This window comes from Gasterosteus aculeatus, chromosome 15 (genome assembly GCF_964276395.1).
Source record: "Gasterosteus aculeatus chromosome 15, fGasAcu3.hap1.1, whole genome shotgun sequence".
Taxonomy (NCBI): domain Eukaryota; kingdom Metazoa; phylum Chordata; class Actinopteri; order Perciformes; family Gasterosteidae; genus Gasterosteus; species Gasterosteus aculeatus.
In genome coordinates this window covers 1,004,236-1,023,318 of record NC_135703.1, presented here as the reverse complement: position 1 = coordinate 1,023,318, position 19,083 = coordinate 1,004,236, and the positions used below count along the sequence as shown (strand labels likewise).

The following is a 19,083-nucleotide window of genomic DNA, read 5'->3' as shown; positions in this document are numbered from 1 at the left end:
GAACCTGCAGGCTGTGTTCGTTAGCTCGCGGCTAACGGCTAGCATGACACCTGAATAAAATGACAAATAAATGACAACAATGTGCTTTAAAAAAGATGATTAAAAACACCCAATAAGGATCTACATCATCACCAGTAAATGTCTATGATGGGACCAGACTGTATGCGGGTCAAAGGTCAACTTTTATGACAGAGATCCTTCCTTCCTTTCCTTTCCTTGTCTCCTTTTATCTGCTTTGTGTTGTTTCCGTCCTTTTCTACAATGTTCTTTTTCTTTCCTTCCTTTTTGACTTCCCTCATGTCTCTCCTTCCCTTTCGTCCAATCGTCTTCTCATTCCTGTATTTTCCTCTCTTCTCACTTCATTCTTTCCTCCTGCCGTCCCGTCCTCCTTCCTGTCCTTTAGTTGTCTCTCATTTTCCCTCTTAATCTCCTTTCCTCTCTTCTTCCTCCTCTCCCTTCCTTTCCTTCCCTCTCATAACCTCTTTCCTGTAGTTGTCTTTCCTCCTCCTCCTCCTCTTCCTCCTCCTCCTCCTCCTCCTCTTCCTCCTCCTCCTCCTCCTCCTCCTCTTCCTCCTCCTCCTCCTCCTCCTCTTCCTCCTCCTCCTCTCGTCCCATCGATACTTTTCATTTCCATCCCTGCTCCCTAACGAGCGGCGGAGAGATGGACGGAGACGCATCGATGTTTCTTTTTTTTTTAAGGGTCAGGGAGGAAATTAACATACTGGGTTCAATTGGTCAAGACCTCCACACACACACGCACACACACACACACACACACACACACACACACACACGACACACACACACACACACGCACACACACACACGCACACACACACACACACACACGCACACACACACACGCACACACACACACACACACACACACACACACGCGCGCACGCACACACACACGCACACGCGAAGAAGAACTTTAAAGGGTCGTAAAACAGCGAAAAGACTTGTTATATATTATTTATACACTTATCGAGGTTCCACAGGTTCAGGAGGAGCAGCCGGTTCCTCTCGTGAACCTGCTGCTCCTCCTGAACCTCTTTAATCTCTTTCGTCTCTGAAATAAGACTTTATCTGATCGTCCCTTCGAGCGTTCACTCCTCACCCCACTGACGGTTTACACTCTGATTTCTTTCTTCTCCTTCACCTCCGTGGCTTTAAACTCCTGCTTCTAATCCGGCCCCTCGGCTCCAGTGGCTCCAACAACTCAAATCAATGCTCCTCTTCCTCCAACTAGCCAGCCAACATGTTACAGCTAAAGAACAAAATCAGGCGTGTTTTTTTGTGTATTGTTTGATATTTAAACGTGTCTCGTTTTCTCGTCGGATTGGAGATTTCATCTCTGAGCGCGTAGAGTTCTCTCCTCTGCCACTAGAGGGCAGTAGCTGTCCACCCAGCAACGAGCACTCCTCTTCCTCCTCTTCCTCCTCTTCTCCTCATCTCAGGGAGGACGAGGTGACAGTGATGGAGACACACGTCTCTCTTCCTCCCCCTTTTCTCTCCCTTCATCCTTTATGTCTCAACCGTTTTCTGTCTTCCGTCCTCTTTTATCTGCTGCGTCTCTTATTTTCTTTCAAGCCGGATTCTTCGTGAGTGAAAACTCACAAATACTTTTTGATTTACTTTCTTCTCGACCATCTTTCGTCCTCTTCGTCCTGTTTTTTCCTGTTGAGTCCTTCAGGTCTCTCCTTGAACTAATTCATCAGCACTGAAACCGTCTCCTCTCTCCTCCTCTCCTCCATCCTCTCATCGTCAGCTCCTCTCTTGTATCCTTTCCTCTCTCCTCCTCTCCTCCATCCTCTCATCGTCAGCTCCTCTCTTGTATCCTTTCCTCTCTCCTCCTCTCCTCCATCCTCTCATCGTCAGCTCCTCTCTTGTATCCTTTCCTCTCTCCTCCTCTCCTCCATCCTCTCATCGTCAGCTCCTCTCTTGTATCCTTTCCTCTCTCCTCCTCTCCTCCATCCTCTCATCGTCAGCTCCTCTCTTGTATCCTTTCCTCTCTCCTCCTCTCCTCCATCCTCTCATCGTCAGCTCCTCTGTTGTATCCTTTCCTCTCTCCTCCTCTCCTCCATCCTCTCATCGTCAGCTCCTCTCTTGTACCCTTTCCTCTCTCCTCTCCTTCATCCTCTCATCGTCAGCTCCTCTCTTGTATCCTTTCATCCTTTCCTCTCTCCTCTCCTCCATCCTCTCTCCTCTTCACCTCCTTACACTCTGTTGCTGTCTCTCTCCAGTTGAATGCTGTCTCTTTTTCCTTCGTGTCCTCTTCAGTGTGGCTCTTCTTTTAATTATTCCGCTATTACTCTTATTTTGTAATCATGTGACTAACCCCCCCCCCCCCCCCCCCCCCCCCGTCCCCCCCGTCCCCAGGGCTTCGTGCAGCAGTTGGACGGGTTCATCTCGTGGCTGCAGGAGGCGTTGGAAAGCACCGACAACTGGACGCAGCCCAGACAGGATCTGGACAGCCTGAGGGCGTACCTGGACACACACCTGGTGAGGACACACACACGCACACACACACACACACGCACACGCACACGCACACTCACACTTTAATGCGCTCTTTACTCGCCAGGAGCCTCATTAACATAAAACATCACCTAGTTTTGCCTCACGAGTCTCATCCCACAAGCGGAAAGACGTGACAGCACAGAGATACAATACACACACACACACACACACACACACACTCACACACAACGCGCTATACATTCAGGTGTAAATGATGCACATTGAACATGCATATGGATGTGAAACACACACATTCTACCTGCCGCCAACGTCCTCACCGTCTTCCATCTGAAATCAGGCTTCAAAATGTCAATCACGTGATCACGTGACCACATGATCACATCGCCTCACTGTGAGCAGGCGACCTCTGACCTTCCCCACCTCGACTCACCTGTTGATGTGTCAAATGCACAATGTTAGTGTGATGTCGTAGGTCAGAGGTCACCGATGACGACGTCTCTTCCTCCTGGCTCCGCCTCTTTTGTTTCACCCTTTTTCCCTTTTGTCTCTTACGCCATTTTATGTTTGTTGCTTTCTCACCATCTGCTCCTCTTTCTCCTTTTCTCTCCCTCATTCATCCCTCGTCTTCTATTTGTTCATCCGACTAAAAGAAAAACACAAAATCAAACAACTGTCCTCTAATTTACTCACACGCACACACACACACACACACACACACACACACACACACACACACACACACACACACACACACACACACACACACACACGTCCTTTAAAACAGACAAGCGCATATAGATCAGTGAGTGCTGCATCACACACACACAGATACACACAGACAGACGCACACACAGAGGAAGCACTTTGGCAATTACTCACTCTCTTTATGGCAAACATATGGGTATCACACACTCAGACACACACTCAGACACACACTCAGACACACACTCAGACACACACTGGAACATCACGTACGAATGTAAAAAAACAACTGATGCACAATGCTGGAGTTTGGACACACACACACACACACACACACACACACACCCAGTCAGACAAACAAACCCATTGTATTTGCATAGAAGCGTACGAATGCAAACATACGTATGTGCACAGTAGGCGTGTGTTTAACACACACACACACACACACACACGCGGTTTCTATTTGCATACATTTGCATGTTCCTAGACAGATTTCCAAATCAGCATCTCCATATCCGTCCCCGAAGAACAGCGTAACGCACACACACACACACAAACCTATACTCACACATTTTGTCGAGGTTGTCGTCTCTAAATATTTATTTCGGCTGTGTGTGTGCTTGTTGGTTTGTTTACACGTGTTGACTTTGTTGTGCGTGCCAGCAGCGCTAACGTTAGCGGCGGTTAGCTTCAATTAGAATCCTCGGCTCCTAATTGGCGCGTCTCTTTAAATAAAGCAGAAAAAGAAGCCGGCGGGATGAAAAGGCATCGCTAACGGGCCTCTGAAGCGCCGCGCTAGCTGACCGACGGCGCGTCGATAGTCACGCTCACGCTTTGTAGTTGCTGGTGTTTGGGTGTGTAATCGTGTGTTTGTTAGTGCGGGTTGATTACTACAGAGAGACCGGTTTCTGAGGAAACGAACCCTCCGACGAGATCGGAATCACTGGCAGCCGAGACGTGGAGGAATAAAACACTGAAGCCTCCTGTGAAGATGTGTGATGTTTACCTGATCATTTAGTGAGACGCAGCCGCCTTCTTTAGAGTGAAGACCAAGCTTCACGAGTTAAAGCTGCATTCTGTGTAGTAACCAGCAGGGGGCGACTCCTCTGCTCCCATAGACGTCTATGAGGAAATGACTCTACTTCTCTGTAGTGACCAGCAGGGGGCGACTCCTCTGCTCCCATAGACGTCTATGAGGAAATGACTCTACTTCTCTGTAGTGACCAGCAGGGGGCGACTCCTCTGCTCCCATAGACGTCTATGAGGAAATGACTCTACTTCTCTGTAGTGACCAGCAGGGGGCGACTCCTCTGCTCCCATAGACGTCTATGAGGAAATGACTCTACTTCTCTGTAGTGACCAGCAGGGGGCGACTCCTCTGCTCCCATAGACGTCTATGAGGAAATGACTCTACTTCTCTGTAGTGACCAGCAGGGGGCGACTCCTCTGCTCCCATAGACGTCTATGAGGAAATGACTCTACTTCTCTCTGGATTTATTCCCTCAGTAAACATGTAAACATGAGTTTATGTCTCAGTCTCTAGTTTCAAGTCTTCTTCAACACAACATTACAACATTCATTTAGTGAATTATGGTCCATTCAGAGTCAAACAGACTATAAAGTTTAAGACGCTTTAGGGCGGGGCTTCTCAGTGATTGACAGGTCTGTACATGGTGACCTCCTCAGTCCTTTGATGGTCACTTCCTGTTCACTGGTTGCATAAAAACAAGATGACAACAGCGAAATTGCCAAATCCAAGTTTTTAAATGATCACTCCACAAATCAATGAGTATCGTCACCATGACAACGTCCTCTTCTTAAACACAGTGCGTGTTTATTGTGGGATTGAGTCAGACAGCTGCTGATGATGAAGGAACAACACTGATGGACGGTTCTAATGCTGAATAGTTGACGACTTCCTGTTTAATCGCGTTTCTGTTATGCAAAGTAGTTCAAACAAACGTCACTTTTAGGAGACTCTTTGCTTCATGGTTTTCTTTGTTGTTTGTTTGCTTTTTCCTCTTTTCCCCTCACACATAGTTACACACTCTGTTACTCTCACTCGCTTTCTCTATATTGCTTTCTCCTGCACACACACACACACACACACACACACACACACACACACACACAGCTCCAGGGCAGCGGTGGGTGGAGTGGAGCTTCTCTCCCAATTGAATATTTGGTCCAGCTGGCGTGTGTGTGTGTGTGTGTTTGTGTGTGTTTTATCTATATGTGTGTTTTAGGGCGCGTGGAGCGAATAAGCACAGGTCTTTCCGGAACCCCGGGGAGATCAGTGAGGCGAGAGGATGCAAACACACACACACACACACACACACACACACACACACACACACACACACACACACACACACAGGCTGCTCTTTGTAAGGCGCTGAGAGATGGCGGCCAATGAAAGGCCTATTGATTGGGTCTGATGGGCGATCCAGGCCTTTGAATCCCATTACCAGCAGCATCACACTAGTGGGGGGTAAAGAGGTGGGAGGTGGGGGGAGGCAGGGGGGAGGGGGGGGGCTTTACGACGACCTCCACACCAAACTGATTCAATCTGGAAATGCAGATTATGTGTAAAAACGCACTGAAACAAGAGGAAAACGCAGCTGAATCTCTTCTTCTGTGGTTGATGAACACGGGGCGGGGGGGGGGGGGGGTTAAGAATGTGTTAATAATCTAAATCCTTTTTAAACGCATGAGTATTTGTTCCAAACAAGAATACTAACATGGACCTTAAAGGGATCAACCAGTCGCCTTCTGCCTTGATGACACAAAGAAACTTCAGTACATCAACCGTTGACAAAGACCACTTCACTTCCTACCTTTCACAATAAAAGCTGCAGTATTTCCCGGCGAGGGATTGGCTGGTTGGCGATGTGCGTTTGTCCATTTTAGAAAAAGAAAGAGGAGGGATTAGAGGTGTCAGGAGGACAGAGGGAGGACAGAAGGAGGACAGAGGGAGGACAGAGGGAGGACAGAGGGAGGACGTAGGGTTGCCAACTTCCTCAACCCCAAAAGAGGGACACTTTTTTCCAGGTGTCCATGGCCAATGGACAGTTCTCGGCGGCGTACTGTGCTAAACGCCTTCCTTGCGTCATTGGCGACTGCTTTAACCGATGACATTTGGCTTCCCGTTCTTTTTTATAGCTGCAAAGACTGTTTTTCTCTGAAGGTTCACTGGTCATTTCGACACACGATAACGCTCGCGTCCCAGTGGCCACTTCAACCAAACTGTCACCAACAAGCAACAAGCGTGTCCCATAGCAACGTTCGCCTCAGTGTTTGGCGCGTTTAAAGAAGCCTATTATTGGCCGTCTAAAAAAAATAAAAAAAAATAAAAATATATTGGCTGTGATTGGGATACGGGACTGGAGCTGTCCTTAACGGGACATGTCAAAATCACCCATAAATCGGGATGTCCCGGACAATTCGGGACGGTTGGCAAGGAGGACGGGAGATACGAGGAGAGATTCAAGAAGAGGGAGGGAGACAATTCACTGAGGGAGGGACGGGGGAGAGCGCGCGGTTTATTGCTTCATATAAAAGGTGTATGCAGGGAAATAGAGAGCAGGAAAGTAAAGAGGGAGGGTGAGGAAACACACACACACACACACTCAGTCATTCACACACACACACACACACACACACACACACACACACTCACCTGGGGGAATACAGCCGTATAGTTTCTCTCGCCTCTGTCTGAATGAGACAATTTGATCATCATTATTACAAAGACTCTTTGATCACATCATGTCTCATCAACCCGATCCAGTCTGCTGTGTGTGTGTGTGTGTGTGTGTGTGTGTGTGTGTGTGTGAGTGTGTGTGTGTGTGTGTGTGTCAGCCTCTGATCAGCGCAGCCTGACACACACACACACACTCTCAATGTCAAACCTCAATGTCATCCCTGCGCACACCTCTTAGCGCCCTCGCTAATATGCTAATGCTAAAAAGCTAAATGGTATTAGGCAGGCTTCTGAGGCCGTCGCTCCGGGCTAATATGCTAATGCTAACAGGTAATCTGATCACGCAGGCTTTGAAGCAGCCCGCTGCTTGTGTATCGGTGTGTGTGTGTGTGTGTATATGTGTATGTGTGTGTGTGTGTATATGTATATGTGTGTGTGTGTGTGTGTGTGTAACGTTTTAGGCCAAAGGACACAGCTGGTGGGAAAAAAAATCCCAAATCCACCTGCTTCTTTGACGGTGAGCAGTTAGCATTTAAACGTGATATAAACGATGTGTAGAACACGGCGTTATTGACCCACAGGTCGGCTCACTCGCCACACTGTTTATGGACAAACCGAAGCAAGTTGACGGGAGGAGGTTACTTTTTAAAAGTGGTTGCCAGGCAACAAGGAACCGGCTTTCGGTTGCCGATCTGAAAAGTCGCTATTACGAGGCAGCGCTGGATCGCCTGTGAAGCAGGACGTCGCGTCACCACGGCGACGCTCACCTACAGTCTGTGCAGGCGACCAATGAAAACCGCTGACAAATGTCACAACTTCCTGCTGATGGGTGTAAACTTCACAAACAAGTTTGTCCTTCGGTGAAGGGATTCCGTGTACGTCTGTCGCCCCCCAACTGTACGATAAACACACACACTGTCCTTGTCCCGGTGGAGTCTTATCTGTCACACACACACACACACACACTCTGTGCATAGAGGCAGTGCTGCTCTGCATGTCTTATCGCTGGTGATTGATGGCTGGCTGTTCTACTCGTATCGATTCTATGCTCTCCATAAAATATTAAACCAAAGGAAACGGCGAGGAAATACAGGCAGAATAAACCTGCTGAAATACAACCCCTCTCTCTCTCTCTCTCTCTCTCTCTCTCTCTCTCTCTCTCTTTCTGGTTGTTTCACATCATCTCATATTTTCATCTGTTGTCTCTTTTACTTTGTTCTTTAACTTTGTTAAAATCTGTTTTTATTTCGAAGGAGAAAAGAACTGAATAAAATATATATTTTGAATGAATTTAACAGACAGCTGAGATCTCTGTCTTAAGATCAGGCTGATCAGAAAACATCACACACACTGACACACACACACACACTAACACACACACACAGAGCATCATTGAGAGCATTGTGTGTGTGTGTGTGTGTGTGTGTGTGTGTGTGAAAATGCGTGTGCAGTATTTCCCATGGCAGCGCAGCAGGATGTCAGGAGCGGTTAAGTCTTGAGGACTGAGCACCTTGAGGCTCTCACACACACACACACACACACACACACACACACACACACACACACACACACAGATCAGAGGAGGCTGTGCTGTCGGTCACAGATCGGCAGTGTTTTCCAGCATCGCCTCAGGCTGCTCCGAGCCTCCATCCCTCTGCTGCTGCTCTCAGCCTTCTTGTCTCCTCGTGGAGGACCAAGACCTTCTGATGAGGCTCCTTCAGCTTAACTCCATCAAACCGGAGTCTCTTCCCCAAACGAACATCACGATGAAGCGATGGCTGGTGTGGGGGACACTTTGTCTGGAGGTCAAAGATCGCGTGGTCTACTGATGGAGCAACATCTGGAAGCTGATGAGGATGTTTGTTGTTTCAGAGCTTCAAGCTGAGCGTGGAAGGCCGCGGCGCTCTGAAGGAGAGCCTGATGGAGGAAGGAAGAGCTCTGCTCGCCATCATCACCTCCCACCAATCAGGTCCGCCATCACACACACAGGAGGCTCTCCTCCATTCATTATTAATATTTGGATTAACAGATTGACCTTCGGAGAGGAGAAGTGGTTTGAGTGTAGCCGAACGAGGTGAACACAAAGAGCGAGACGCAGATTTTAAGAAATGCAGAAAACGAGCTGGCAGGGAAAATAAATAATCAATAGGGTTTATATTTGCAAAAGAGAAAGAGAATAAACAGAAGAAGAACTCAATCACACAGTTGTTCCTCATGTTGTCGACATAATCGAGTACAAACACAGCCAGCCGTCACTTCCTCAGTAACAGAACCTCCCTGTGCTTTTACTTTGAAAAGCCTGTATGAAAGTATCACAGGAGCTTTGACGCAAACATCCGCTGGACGTATGTAGGCTTTATTTGACCTCTATGTGACCTTTATGAGTCCCGTCCGCTACATGACTCAGAGTCTTTATGAGTACCACTCGTTCTCTCGCTACCGGAGAACCAGAACAGAGCCGGGCAGAGGTTCCCCGAGGGCGCCTTCACGCCTCCAAGCCGTGTAACACGGCCGCTAAGTGGACGCGCCCAATGAGACCAGCCCGTCCCTCCACCCCTCACCCTGCAGGTCTGAAGGAGATCCTCCACATGGTCTCCAGCCAATGGGATCAGCTCCAGCGGCAGATCCGGCGCCAACACGGCTGGATGCTGCGCGCCCTGCGCTGCATCCAGGCCCGCCTCCTCTGCGCCGGCCAATCGCAGGAGCCCCTCGCCGCCCCGGGCGACGCGCCGGCCAATCAGCAGGCCCCGTGCCCTCCCGACGGCCCGGAGGTAAGAAACCTGGAATCTCCTCGTTATTTCCTCCATGTGCTCATTGTTTGTGTTGGACTTTGGTGGAAATCCTTCATTTCCTCTCTGGTTTATCCCGGTTATCCCTCCCTCCTTCTATCACACACACACACACACGCACACGCACACGCACACACACTTTCCACCTGGGGTCCTACATTTCTCTGCAACGCTCGTATTGGCTGCCAATTAGCGCCCTGATTGGTCCCTCAGTTGTCATTGGCTGCTGGTTAATTGGCAGCACTCTGTTAATTAGATGTAATCTCTAATCTGCTGCCTCTCTCGTTGCTGCTGTGTGTGTGTGTGTGTGTGTGTGTGTGTGTGTGTGTGTGTGTGTGTGTGTGTGTTTTGGGGGGGGGGGGGCGCATGTGTTATCTGTGGCCTTCAGGCTATTTTTCTTTTACTTTTCTACTGGTTGTTTGTTCATTCTCCTCCTCATTTGAATAGATTCTTCTTACCACAAACATCTGTATTTTTATTTTTACTTTTAAAACATATAATTTGCTCAGACTTTATGTGGTAAAACTTTATGATAACAGCACTTTCTGATGCATTAGTTAAATATGTGATTCAAACATATCATTTGCAAAGCAGTGGAGTTCACTCATTCATAACTAATACTTCATCGCTTGTTATAAAGTGTGACCATGAATGTCTAAACATTAAAGCGAAAGTGACTCAGCTCATAATACTCCATTAAACAGTATTCTATCAAAGCAATTATTACATGAAAAATATACTGCTTTATTTCGTAGTCTCTTGAATTATGTGTTTTAATACAAATAAACACTAGATACTGATAACAGTTTAAATGAGTTAATAAGCTACTTGTCTGAACAGAGAGGTTTTATTCGTCCGGACCGCCACCTCCTCCTCCACCTCCACCTCCTCCTCCACCTCCTCCTCCACCTCCTCTCCTTTACGTCGTGCTGCTTAAACCTTCCTCCTCCATCACACATTTCCTCAGCTTTTATTTTTATTTCCTCCACCTTTCTTCCTCTTTCTCATCCCTCTGTGCTTTATCGATTCTATCGATTAACTTAATTTATCCTTCGCTGTTTCATTCCCTCCTCCCTTATCTACCTCCTTTCACTTGTCTCCTTCCCTCCCTCCTGTCCACTTCCCTTTCTCCTCATGCTTTCCTCTTGTCTCATAGGAATCGGCTAAAAAGACACAAATGGAACAATTTGTGTCTTTTTAGCCGATTCCTATTTCCTCCTCCTCCTCCTCTTCCTCCTCTTCTTCCTCCTCCTCCTCCTCCTCCTCCTCCTCAAGCCGACCTGATGGTAGTTTTCAGATTGTTTAGTAGCAATTAGAGCTGCAGGAGCCTGATCACCGTGATCAGTCAACAGTGACAGCCATTAGCAGCTACCACCTCTGTGTGTGTGTGTGTGTGTGTGTGTGTGTGTGTGTGTGTGTGAGTGTGTGTGTGTGTGTGTCCATTAGCTGCTTGGTCGCAGCACATTAACAGTCCATTCATTATCTGTGTGAATCTCGCTGCACTTAAAGCTTTGATCCGTAAAACCTCCCAACAACAAAGTGAGGTGTGAACCTGCTGAGTTATTTCTGCCGGCTGCTCGTACTTCTGTGATAGTTTGAATTATTCACATCGGGCCGGAGCCTAAACTAACTAAGCCCAGTGCCCCCCCCCCCCCCCCCCCCCCCCCCCCCCCCCACCTCCCCCACTAGTGCAAGTCGGGACTAGAGTTCCTCAATAAGGGGGGAGGGGGGCGCTTAGGTCAACCTGAGGCTTGGACGTCACTGCACAAGAATGACCAGAGGCCACGTGCACACGTATGTGTTTCCATGAAGGCTCGTGGGTGTCTGCAAACATCTGTATGTGTGTGTGTGTGTGCGTTTAAATGAACATAACCTTGACTAAAGGGCAAAATAAAGGGCAAATTGGAATACATTCATCAAATTATAAACCCTCGTACAATATTTATAACCAGCGGATCCACTATTCATTACAAAAGATTAAATACCAACTTGTATCAATAATTCATCCTCTTAATCTTCATTTTTAGGCCAATTAAGCGCAGAGGCAAATTACATATTTCACACTCGGCCGTAAGATAGTTAGCGAGCAATTTAGTGAATGTGACTGCAGCGGAATATATATATTTATTTATATGAATTCATCTAAATCGAATGTCCCCACTGCTCAATACGGATGGTGCTGATACATCACTTTACACCACAGGTATCTGAAGAAGGAGGAGATTGATCCACATTTGGTCTCAAATTGCCCTCCGTGTGATAATAATTGTCTCGGCTATTTATTAAACAACTGCATCTTCTCTCGGGTTTAGTTTTATGACTTTATTCATTCTTATATCCGCTTCAAAAACCAAACACTAACCAACCATTACCACAGAAGAAGAAAACAGGCTGGCTGCAAGCCAATCAGGTCGCCCGATTTGAGCTAACTCGTCTTTAATATCAATATTTATAATATGAAACCAGAATCAAAGTCTTTTGATAATTCTGGTATTTCGTTCACTGGTATTTACAGCTTTATGTATAGAATGTTTAGAGTAAACTATTCTGAGCTTAAATAAAACTCTCTCCTTTATTATTATTAAGCTGATAAAATAACCTCATGTTGATTTATTTTGTTCTATATATATATGTATATGTATATATACATACATGTATAGATATATAGATATAGATATAGATATTCCAAAGATCAAACTCATGTTGTCCCGAACAGCGTTTGACTCATCTCATCAATAAATGAATTGCTGATATTGCCATGAATTAATAGCAACAACAGGTGTGTTGCAGGTCATTAATTTGTTCTGGGTCTTAATGAGCCTCCGGTGGGTGGTGTGTGTGTGTGTGTGTGTGTGTGTGTGTCTCCTGGTGCTCATAAGTCCTTGTTGTTATTGACGTTAACATATGTCGCTGACAAGGTGTCTGACTACTTGTTCCTCCTTCTCTTGACTTCCTTCCTTCGCTCCTTATTAACTCGGTAAATAAAAAAGAGAAAAAAAAAGAGGCTGACAGATGGAGTGACAGAAAGTCAAGTCCTTGGATCCTTCTCTCGCCTCCTTCCCTTGCCTCCTTCCCTTGCCTCATGTGAAGAAACAGAATCATAAAAGCATGGGGACCAGGGGGCGGGGCATAACACATGTTGCGCAATAGTGCGAGAAGTCTCAGCCAATCCCTGAGCACGGTTTTGATGACTTATGGACAAAATTATAACAAAATAATATACGTCAAACTGTAAACAGGTGACGTGTGAACGGATCGAGCAGAAGAGCTGAACGCCAGACCGCCGCTTCAATGCCGCCGAGGCTTTATTCAACCGATATGTTAGTGTTCTGTTATAGAATAAATAATATAACATCATAACTGTTATAGAATAAACAATATAACATCATAACTGGTATAGAATAAACAATATAACATCATAACTGTTATAGAATAAACAATATAACATCATAACTGTTATAGAATAAACAATATAACATCATAACTGGTATAGAATAAACAATATAACATCATAACTGTTATAGAATAAACAATATAACATCATAACTGGTATAGAATAAAACATCTGATCACCTTCCCTTCTTTCTTCCTCGCTCACTATGTCCTCACTCGTTCATCTTTTCCACTTCATCCATCCATCAATTCATCCATCGATTGGTTCATTCATCCATCCATCTATGTTTTACCCCTTCATCCATCCATCAATTCATCCATCTATTGATCCATTCATCCATCCATCCATCTATCTTTCTTCCCTTCATCCATCCATCAATTCATCCATCGATTGGTTCATTCATCCATCCATCTATGTTTTACCCCTTCATCCATCCATCAATTCATCCATCTATTGATCCATTCATCCATCCATCCATCTATCTTTCTTCCCTTCATCCATCCATCAATTCATCCATCTATTGGTTCATTCATCCATCCATCTATGTTTTACCCATTCATCCATCCATCAATTCATCCATCCATCAATTCATCCATCTATTGATCCATTCATCCATCCATCCATCCATCTATCTTTCTTCCCTTCATCCATCCATCAATTCATCCATCGATTGGTTCATTCATCCATCCATCTATGTTTTACCCCTTCATCCATCCATCAATTCATCCATCTATTGATCCATTCATCCATCCATCCATCTATCTTTCTTCCCTTCATCCATCCATCAATTCATCCATCTATTGGTTCATTCATCCATCCATCTATGTTTTACCCATTCATCCATCCATCAATTCATCCATCCATCAATTCATCCATCTATTGATCCATTCATCCATCCATCCATCCATCTATCTTTCTTCCCTTCATCCATCCATCAATTCATCCATCTATTGGTTCATTTATCCATCCATCCATCCATCTATGTTTTACCCCTTCATCCATCCATCAATTCATCCATCTATTGGTTCATTCATCCATCCATCCATCTATCTTTCTTCCCTTCATCCATCCATCAATTTATCCACCTATTGATCCATCCATCCATCTTTTACCCCTTCATCTATCCATCAATTCATTCATCCATCCATAAATCCATCCATTTATCCATCCATCCATTCATCCATCCATATATCTTTTATCCGTTCATCCTGTCTTTCCACTCACCAGTTGTTTGTTATCCTCCAACATTTCACCCCTTCATCCTCTCTACGTTTTCCCTCTTTCTCCTATTTCTGTTATCTCCATCTCCCCCCCCCCCCCTCCCCCGCCTCTCTCTCTTTGCCCTCCCTTTCTTCACCCCCCCTCTCGTCCGTCCATCCGTCCGTCTGGAGAGGACTGATTCATTTAAATGTCAGGAAATATCAGAGGCGGGTGGTGGGATTAGGAGGAGAAGATACTCTGATACCAGCAAATATAACGCAGCGACAAACCGGCCAGCACCGGGGATTAGGACACGCACACACACACACACACACACACACACACACACACACACACACACACACACACACACACACACACACACACGTGTGAACACACACACACACACACACACACACACACACAGGGTTGAGGTGTGTGTGATGATATCGTGTTATGTGGCTCCCACAGTGTGTCGCTGCATTATGAAAGATTTGTCGTTCATATGTGAAGATATTCAAGTGACATCTGTAGTGTTTTTTTCTTTTTTGCATATTGGAGATTGAGTTAAAGGTTGTGTGTGTGTGTGTGTGTGTGTGTGTTTTGTCAGGGTGAGTGAACACAGAAAGGAAGAAGTAGAGAGGTGTTTAATACGAGTGTGAAAGCAGTGTAATATTTAACAGCTTAGTGGGATTTGTCTGTCACATTACATGGGATATGACTGGGTTTGGTAACACGCACACACACACACACACACACACACACACACACACACACACACATAGAATAGATATGTTCGCAACCTAAATCTTCCTCTGGAGTTACAGGTGTTTTCGTTTATTTGTTAATAACTTCTCCACTATCTTACGACTACGTGGAGGTTTTTTCATATAGGTCATGAATATATATATGTGTGTATATACTGTATATATATATATATATATATATATATATATATATATATATATATATATATATATATAAATAAATGCACCTTGTAAAGATGTAGATGTGTATTTAAAATTCGTAGATATCATTTTTACTTTTACTTATCTGAAACAGTAATGTTTGTGTCACTACTTGTAATTGTATTATTCTAGTCATTTAATTGCCAGTTGAGATATTAAGTCATTCCTCATTATTTTAAATGAAATGAAATTAGTTTAAAATACATTTAAAGTCATATTTCTCTTTATCTGATCAATGAGTTTTTTTTAATATATTCACATTTTGTAACAAATCCCAAATAACCAAAAGAAAAAAATGACATATGTGTAATAATAACTGATGATGCATGTTGATTTTTATTATCAGTAACCAAACCAAAGATAAAATGCCTGTATTAAACAACCAGATAAGTAATATAATATTCATTTAATCAGAAGTGAGACTGGCAACATTTGTCTGAAGAAACTTCTAAACCTGCAAAGTCACATCTCATGTTTTTAAATAACATTTTGATGCATGTTCCTAAACGGTTTTCTCTTCACCCTCTCAGATATCCTCATGTTACACATGTTTATGTATGTATATATGTACGTATAAATATCATTTCCCTTTTTCCATGAGTCTGGAATGTACCAATTTCCCTGAGGGGGGGGGGGGGGCGTCGTGCAGTCTGAGGTGTGAGAGGTGACGGGTCGAGATTAGAGCCGATGTTCCTTTGGACAAATCCTGTTAGAGAGCTGAACCAAACAGCCCCAAGCACACGCACATGCGTGTGTGAGAGAGGAATGTTCAGGACGTGATAAGTGACCTCCCAGGTGTGACTTCACTCCGTCTGAGCTGACTTGAACAGCGTGTGTGTCTGTGTGTGTGCGCGTAGATGAGGCACTTGTATATCTGTGATTGTGACTGTTGGCACTTGTATGGCGACTCTGACCGTGTGTGTGTCTTATCGGTGTAGCTGGTGGAGACAGCTTGTTGGCCTCAGGCCTCTATTTCACCCCACAGACCGACGGGGGAGGAGGGGGAGGAATGGGGGAGGAGGGGAGAGAGGGAGGGAGATCAAGGCAAAGGAAAGAGATGGAGGAACCATTCTACCCCCGAGACAAGAGGACTGTCCCTGACTCTTTATTGCTTACAGTGTTACTCCATCTGCTAGCGGCGTAGCCTGTGTGCTACAGTGTTACTCCATCTGCTAGCGGCGTAGCCTGTGTGCTACAGTGTTACTCTATCTGCTAGCGGCGTAGCCTGTGTGCTACAGTGTTACTCCATCTGCTAGTGGCGTAGCCTGTGTGCTACAGTGTTACTCCATCTGCTAGTGGCGTAGCCTGTGTGCTACAGTGTTACTCTATCTGCTAGTGGCGTAGCCTGTGTGCTACAGTGTTACTCTATCTGCTAGTGGCGTAGCCTGTGTGCTACAGTGTTACTCCATCTGCTAGTGGCGTAGCCTGTGTGCTACAGTGTTACTCCATCTGCTAGTGGCGTAGCCTGTGTGCTACAGTGTTACTCTATCTGCTAGTGGCGTAGCCTGTGTGCTACAGTGTTACTCCATCTGCTAGTGGCGTAGCCTGTGTGCTACAGTGTTACTCTATCTGCTAGTGGCGTAGCCTGTGTGCTACAGTGTTACTCTATCTGCTAGTGGCGTAGCCTGTGTGCTACAGTGTTACTCCATCTGCTAGTGGCGTAGCCTGTGTGCTACAGTGTTACTCCATCTGCTAGTGGCGTAGCCTGTGTGCTACAGTGTTACTCCATCTGCTAGTGGCGTAGCCTGTTTGCTACAGGATGCAGATGAATAAACATGCACACGTATGTATATTCATGTCATACACCTACACACCGCTCAATCACAATCTACAAAAAAGTCACATATTCATACAGACTCACACATTGCCTTACCGGTTATGACTTTTGATGATTGATCATTCAGACATTTAAAGTTGTATGCGTCGTCTCAATGTGACGTCTTCAAATGTCCAGATTCACTTTACCGTTTAGAAAAATCTGTTCTGCTTCTGGAAAACAGTGAAATAATCAGAATTATTGATTAATTGATCACAATATTTGTTTGGCAGAAAAAACTCAAGATTGTTGAGTCTTGGACCTTGAATGCACCACAAAGACTTTAGACACGTAAACGTTAAAATACCAAAGATCCGCTGACGTTGTTGTATTTTGGAAATAAAAACTAAACAAAAGAAAGAAGAGGCAGAGGTAGGAAAAGAGAACCGAAGAGCTCAAGGACTCGAGGTGGAAAGGAATGAGGATGCGGTTGAGATTCTGGCCGGTCGACTCCGAGCCCCCCCCCCCCCCCCCCCCCCCTCCCGCCTAGACTGATTTAAATATTGACCCTCAGGTTATTACGAGCTTTTTAAAATCAAATTACGGAGAGTTGGACTCCTGCCTGATACACGATAGAGCCAATCAGCTCCCACCACACAGCACTTTGCATAATTTAAGATTAAAGTTGGGCAAGTTGTCGGCGGAGTTGGTTTCGACGCCATCGACACGATTCGTGTTCACAGAATCTGCGAGTCGGTGTTTTAATCCCCGGTTTAGGATCTGCTAAGCTGCGTTGCAGCTCATTCTGAAAGTGATAAAAAAGCAGCTGCAGGGTTTTTTTATGCCAAACAGCAGCATTAAAATAAATCAAAGGGGAGTTTGCAGCATCGGGGACAAATGCACAAAGTGTGAAAATATTCAACGTGTGATCACTGCGATATTCCCCTGAATGAAGTTAGAGGGCTTTGAGGGGAAATTATTATTTTGGATTGTAACTACAATTTACACAAAAAATATTTCTCATATTTTTTCATGTAATATGTCTGGTTAGATTTAAAAAAAAAAAACGTTCTTACGAAGAAACAACGACAATGAGGTTTCTTTATTTTTAAAGACAAAACAGTTTATAACTTTAATGTCCTTAAATTTATCAACATCTTTTATTATTATTATTAAATTCTGACTGGGTTTGTTTAATTTTTTTCCATTTGACCTAAATTTTCCTAGATTTTTAATAAGATAAATAAACTAAAATAAGTCCCTCTTATATAAAATTATTTACAATATTCATGTTATACGCACAAATTAAATATCAGAGGAGCATAAAGACTGTCATCATATAAATCTGCATTCAGAAGATTAACACATTGATCACTTTGATGATCATGTATTTGGATTCATCCGTACATTCAATCGTAATCTGCAAACATTAAAGCTATATATACTGTACATATATATATATATATATATATATATATATATATATATATATATATATATATATATATATATATATATATACATATGGTTTTAAAGTAATCTTTCAGTTGTTTAGTCAAAGTATATTTTGTAACATTTTAAGTCGTATTTAATTCCTCATCAGTGTAATAAGACAAATCCTGTTTCTATTGAAGGAAGTTTGTGTTTGAGGACAATTATCAGAGAGGAGTTGCGTTAAAGTTGGTAGTGTTTAAAAGTCGAGTATGTAAAGCGTTGTAAACACTGGCTCCTCTTCCTCTCCTGGGGGGCGTGTTCCTGATGTTTGCTCCTCGCTCCCCATTAAGCTCTTAAAAAGTGCGACTCTCGATCCCGCTGAGTGGAAGCGAGGCTTTAATTGATGTTTTGGGCGAAAGCGGCGCGGCGCGTCCCCGTTCTTCACGACTCTTCCCGACCTCCAGCGCGTGATATCCAACCTGATGTCGTTAATTACATCCCATAATCGGCCCCCGAAAACGAACGCTCCCCCGAACACGCGGTCAGCGAATGCATCTCCGAAACAGAAAGTGACCCCCCCCCGCCCCCCCCGCCGCCCGCCCCACCTGGTCGTCTACCACCAAATGAAAAATGCAAATCGACCCATGAGAAAT

The 19,083-nt window shown here is 44.8% G+C and overlaps 1 protein-coding gene across 4 annotated transcripts in view; it reads left to right on the top strand.

Moving 5' to 3' along the window:
- Positions 1-19,083, top strand: part of akap6 (A kinase (PRKA) anchor protein 6) — a 93,348-nt gene that overhangs the window by 16,821 nt on the left and 57,444 nt on the right. For all 4 annotated transcript variants that reach the window (XM_078089183.1, XM_078089182.1, XM_078089184.1 and 1 more), the window contains 3 exons: positions 2,383-2,505; positions 8,762-8,858; positions 9,458-9,660. In XM_078089183.1, the coding sequence (XP_077945309.1) occupies positions 2,383-2,505; positions 8,762-8,858; positions 9,458-9,660 (423 nt within the window). The remainder of the gene's footprint in view (positions 1-2,382; positions 2,506-8,761; positions 8,859-9,457; positions 9,661-19,083) is intronic.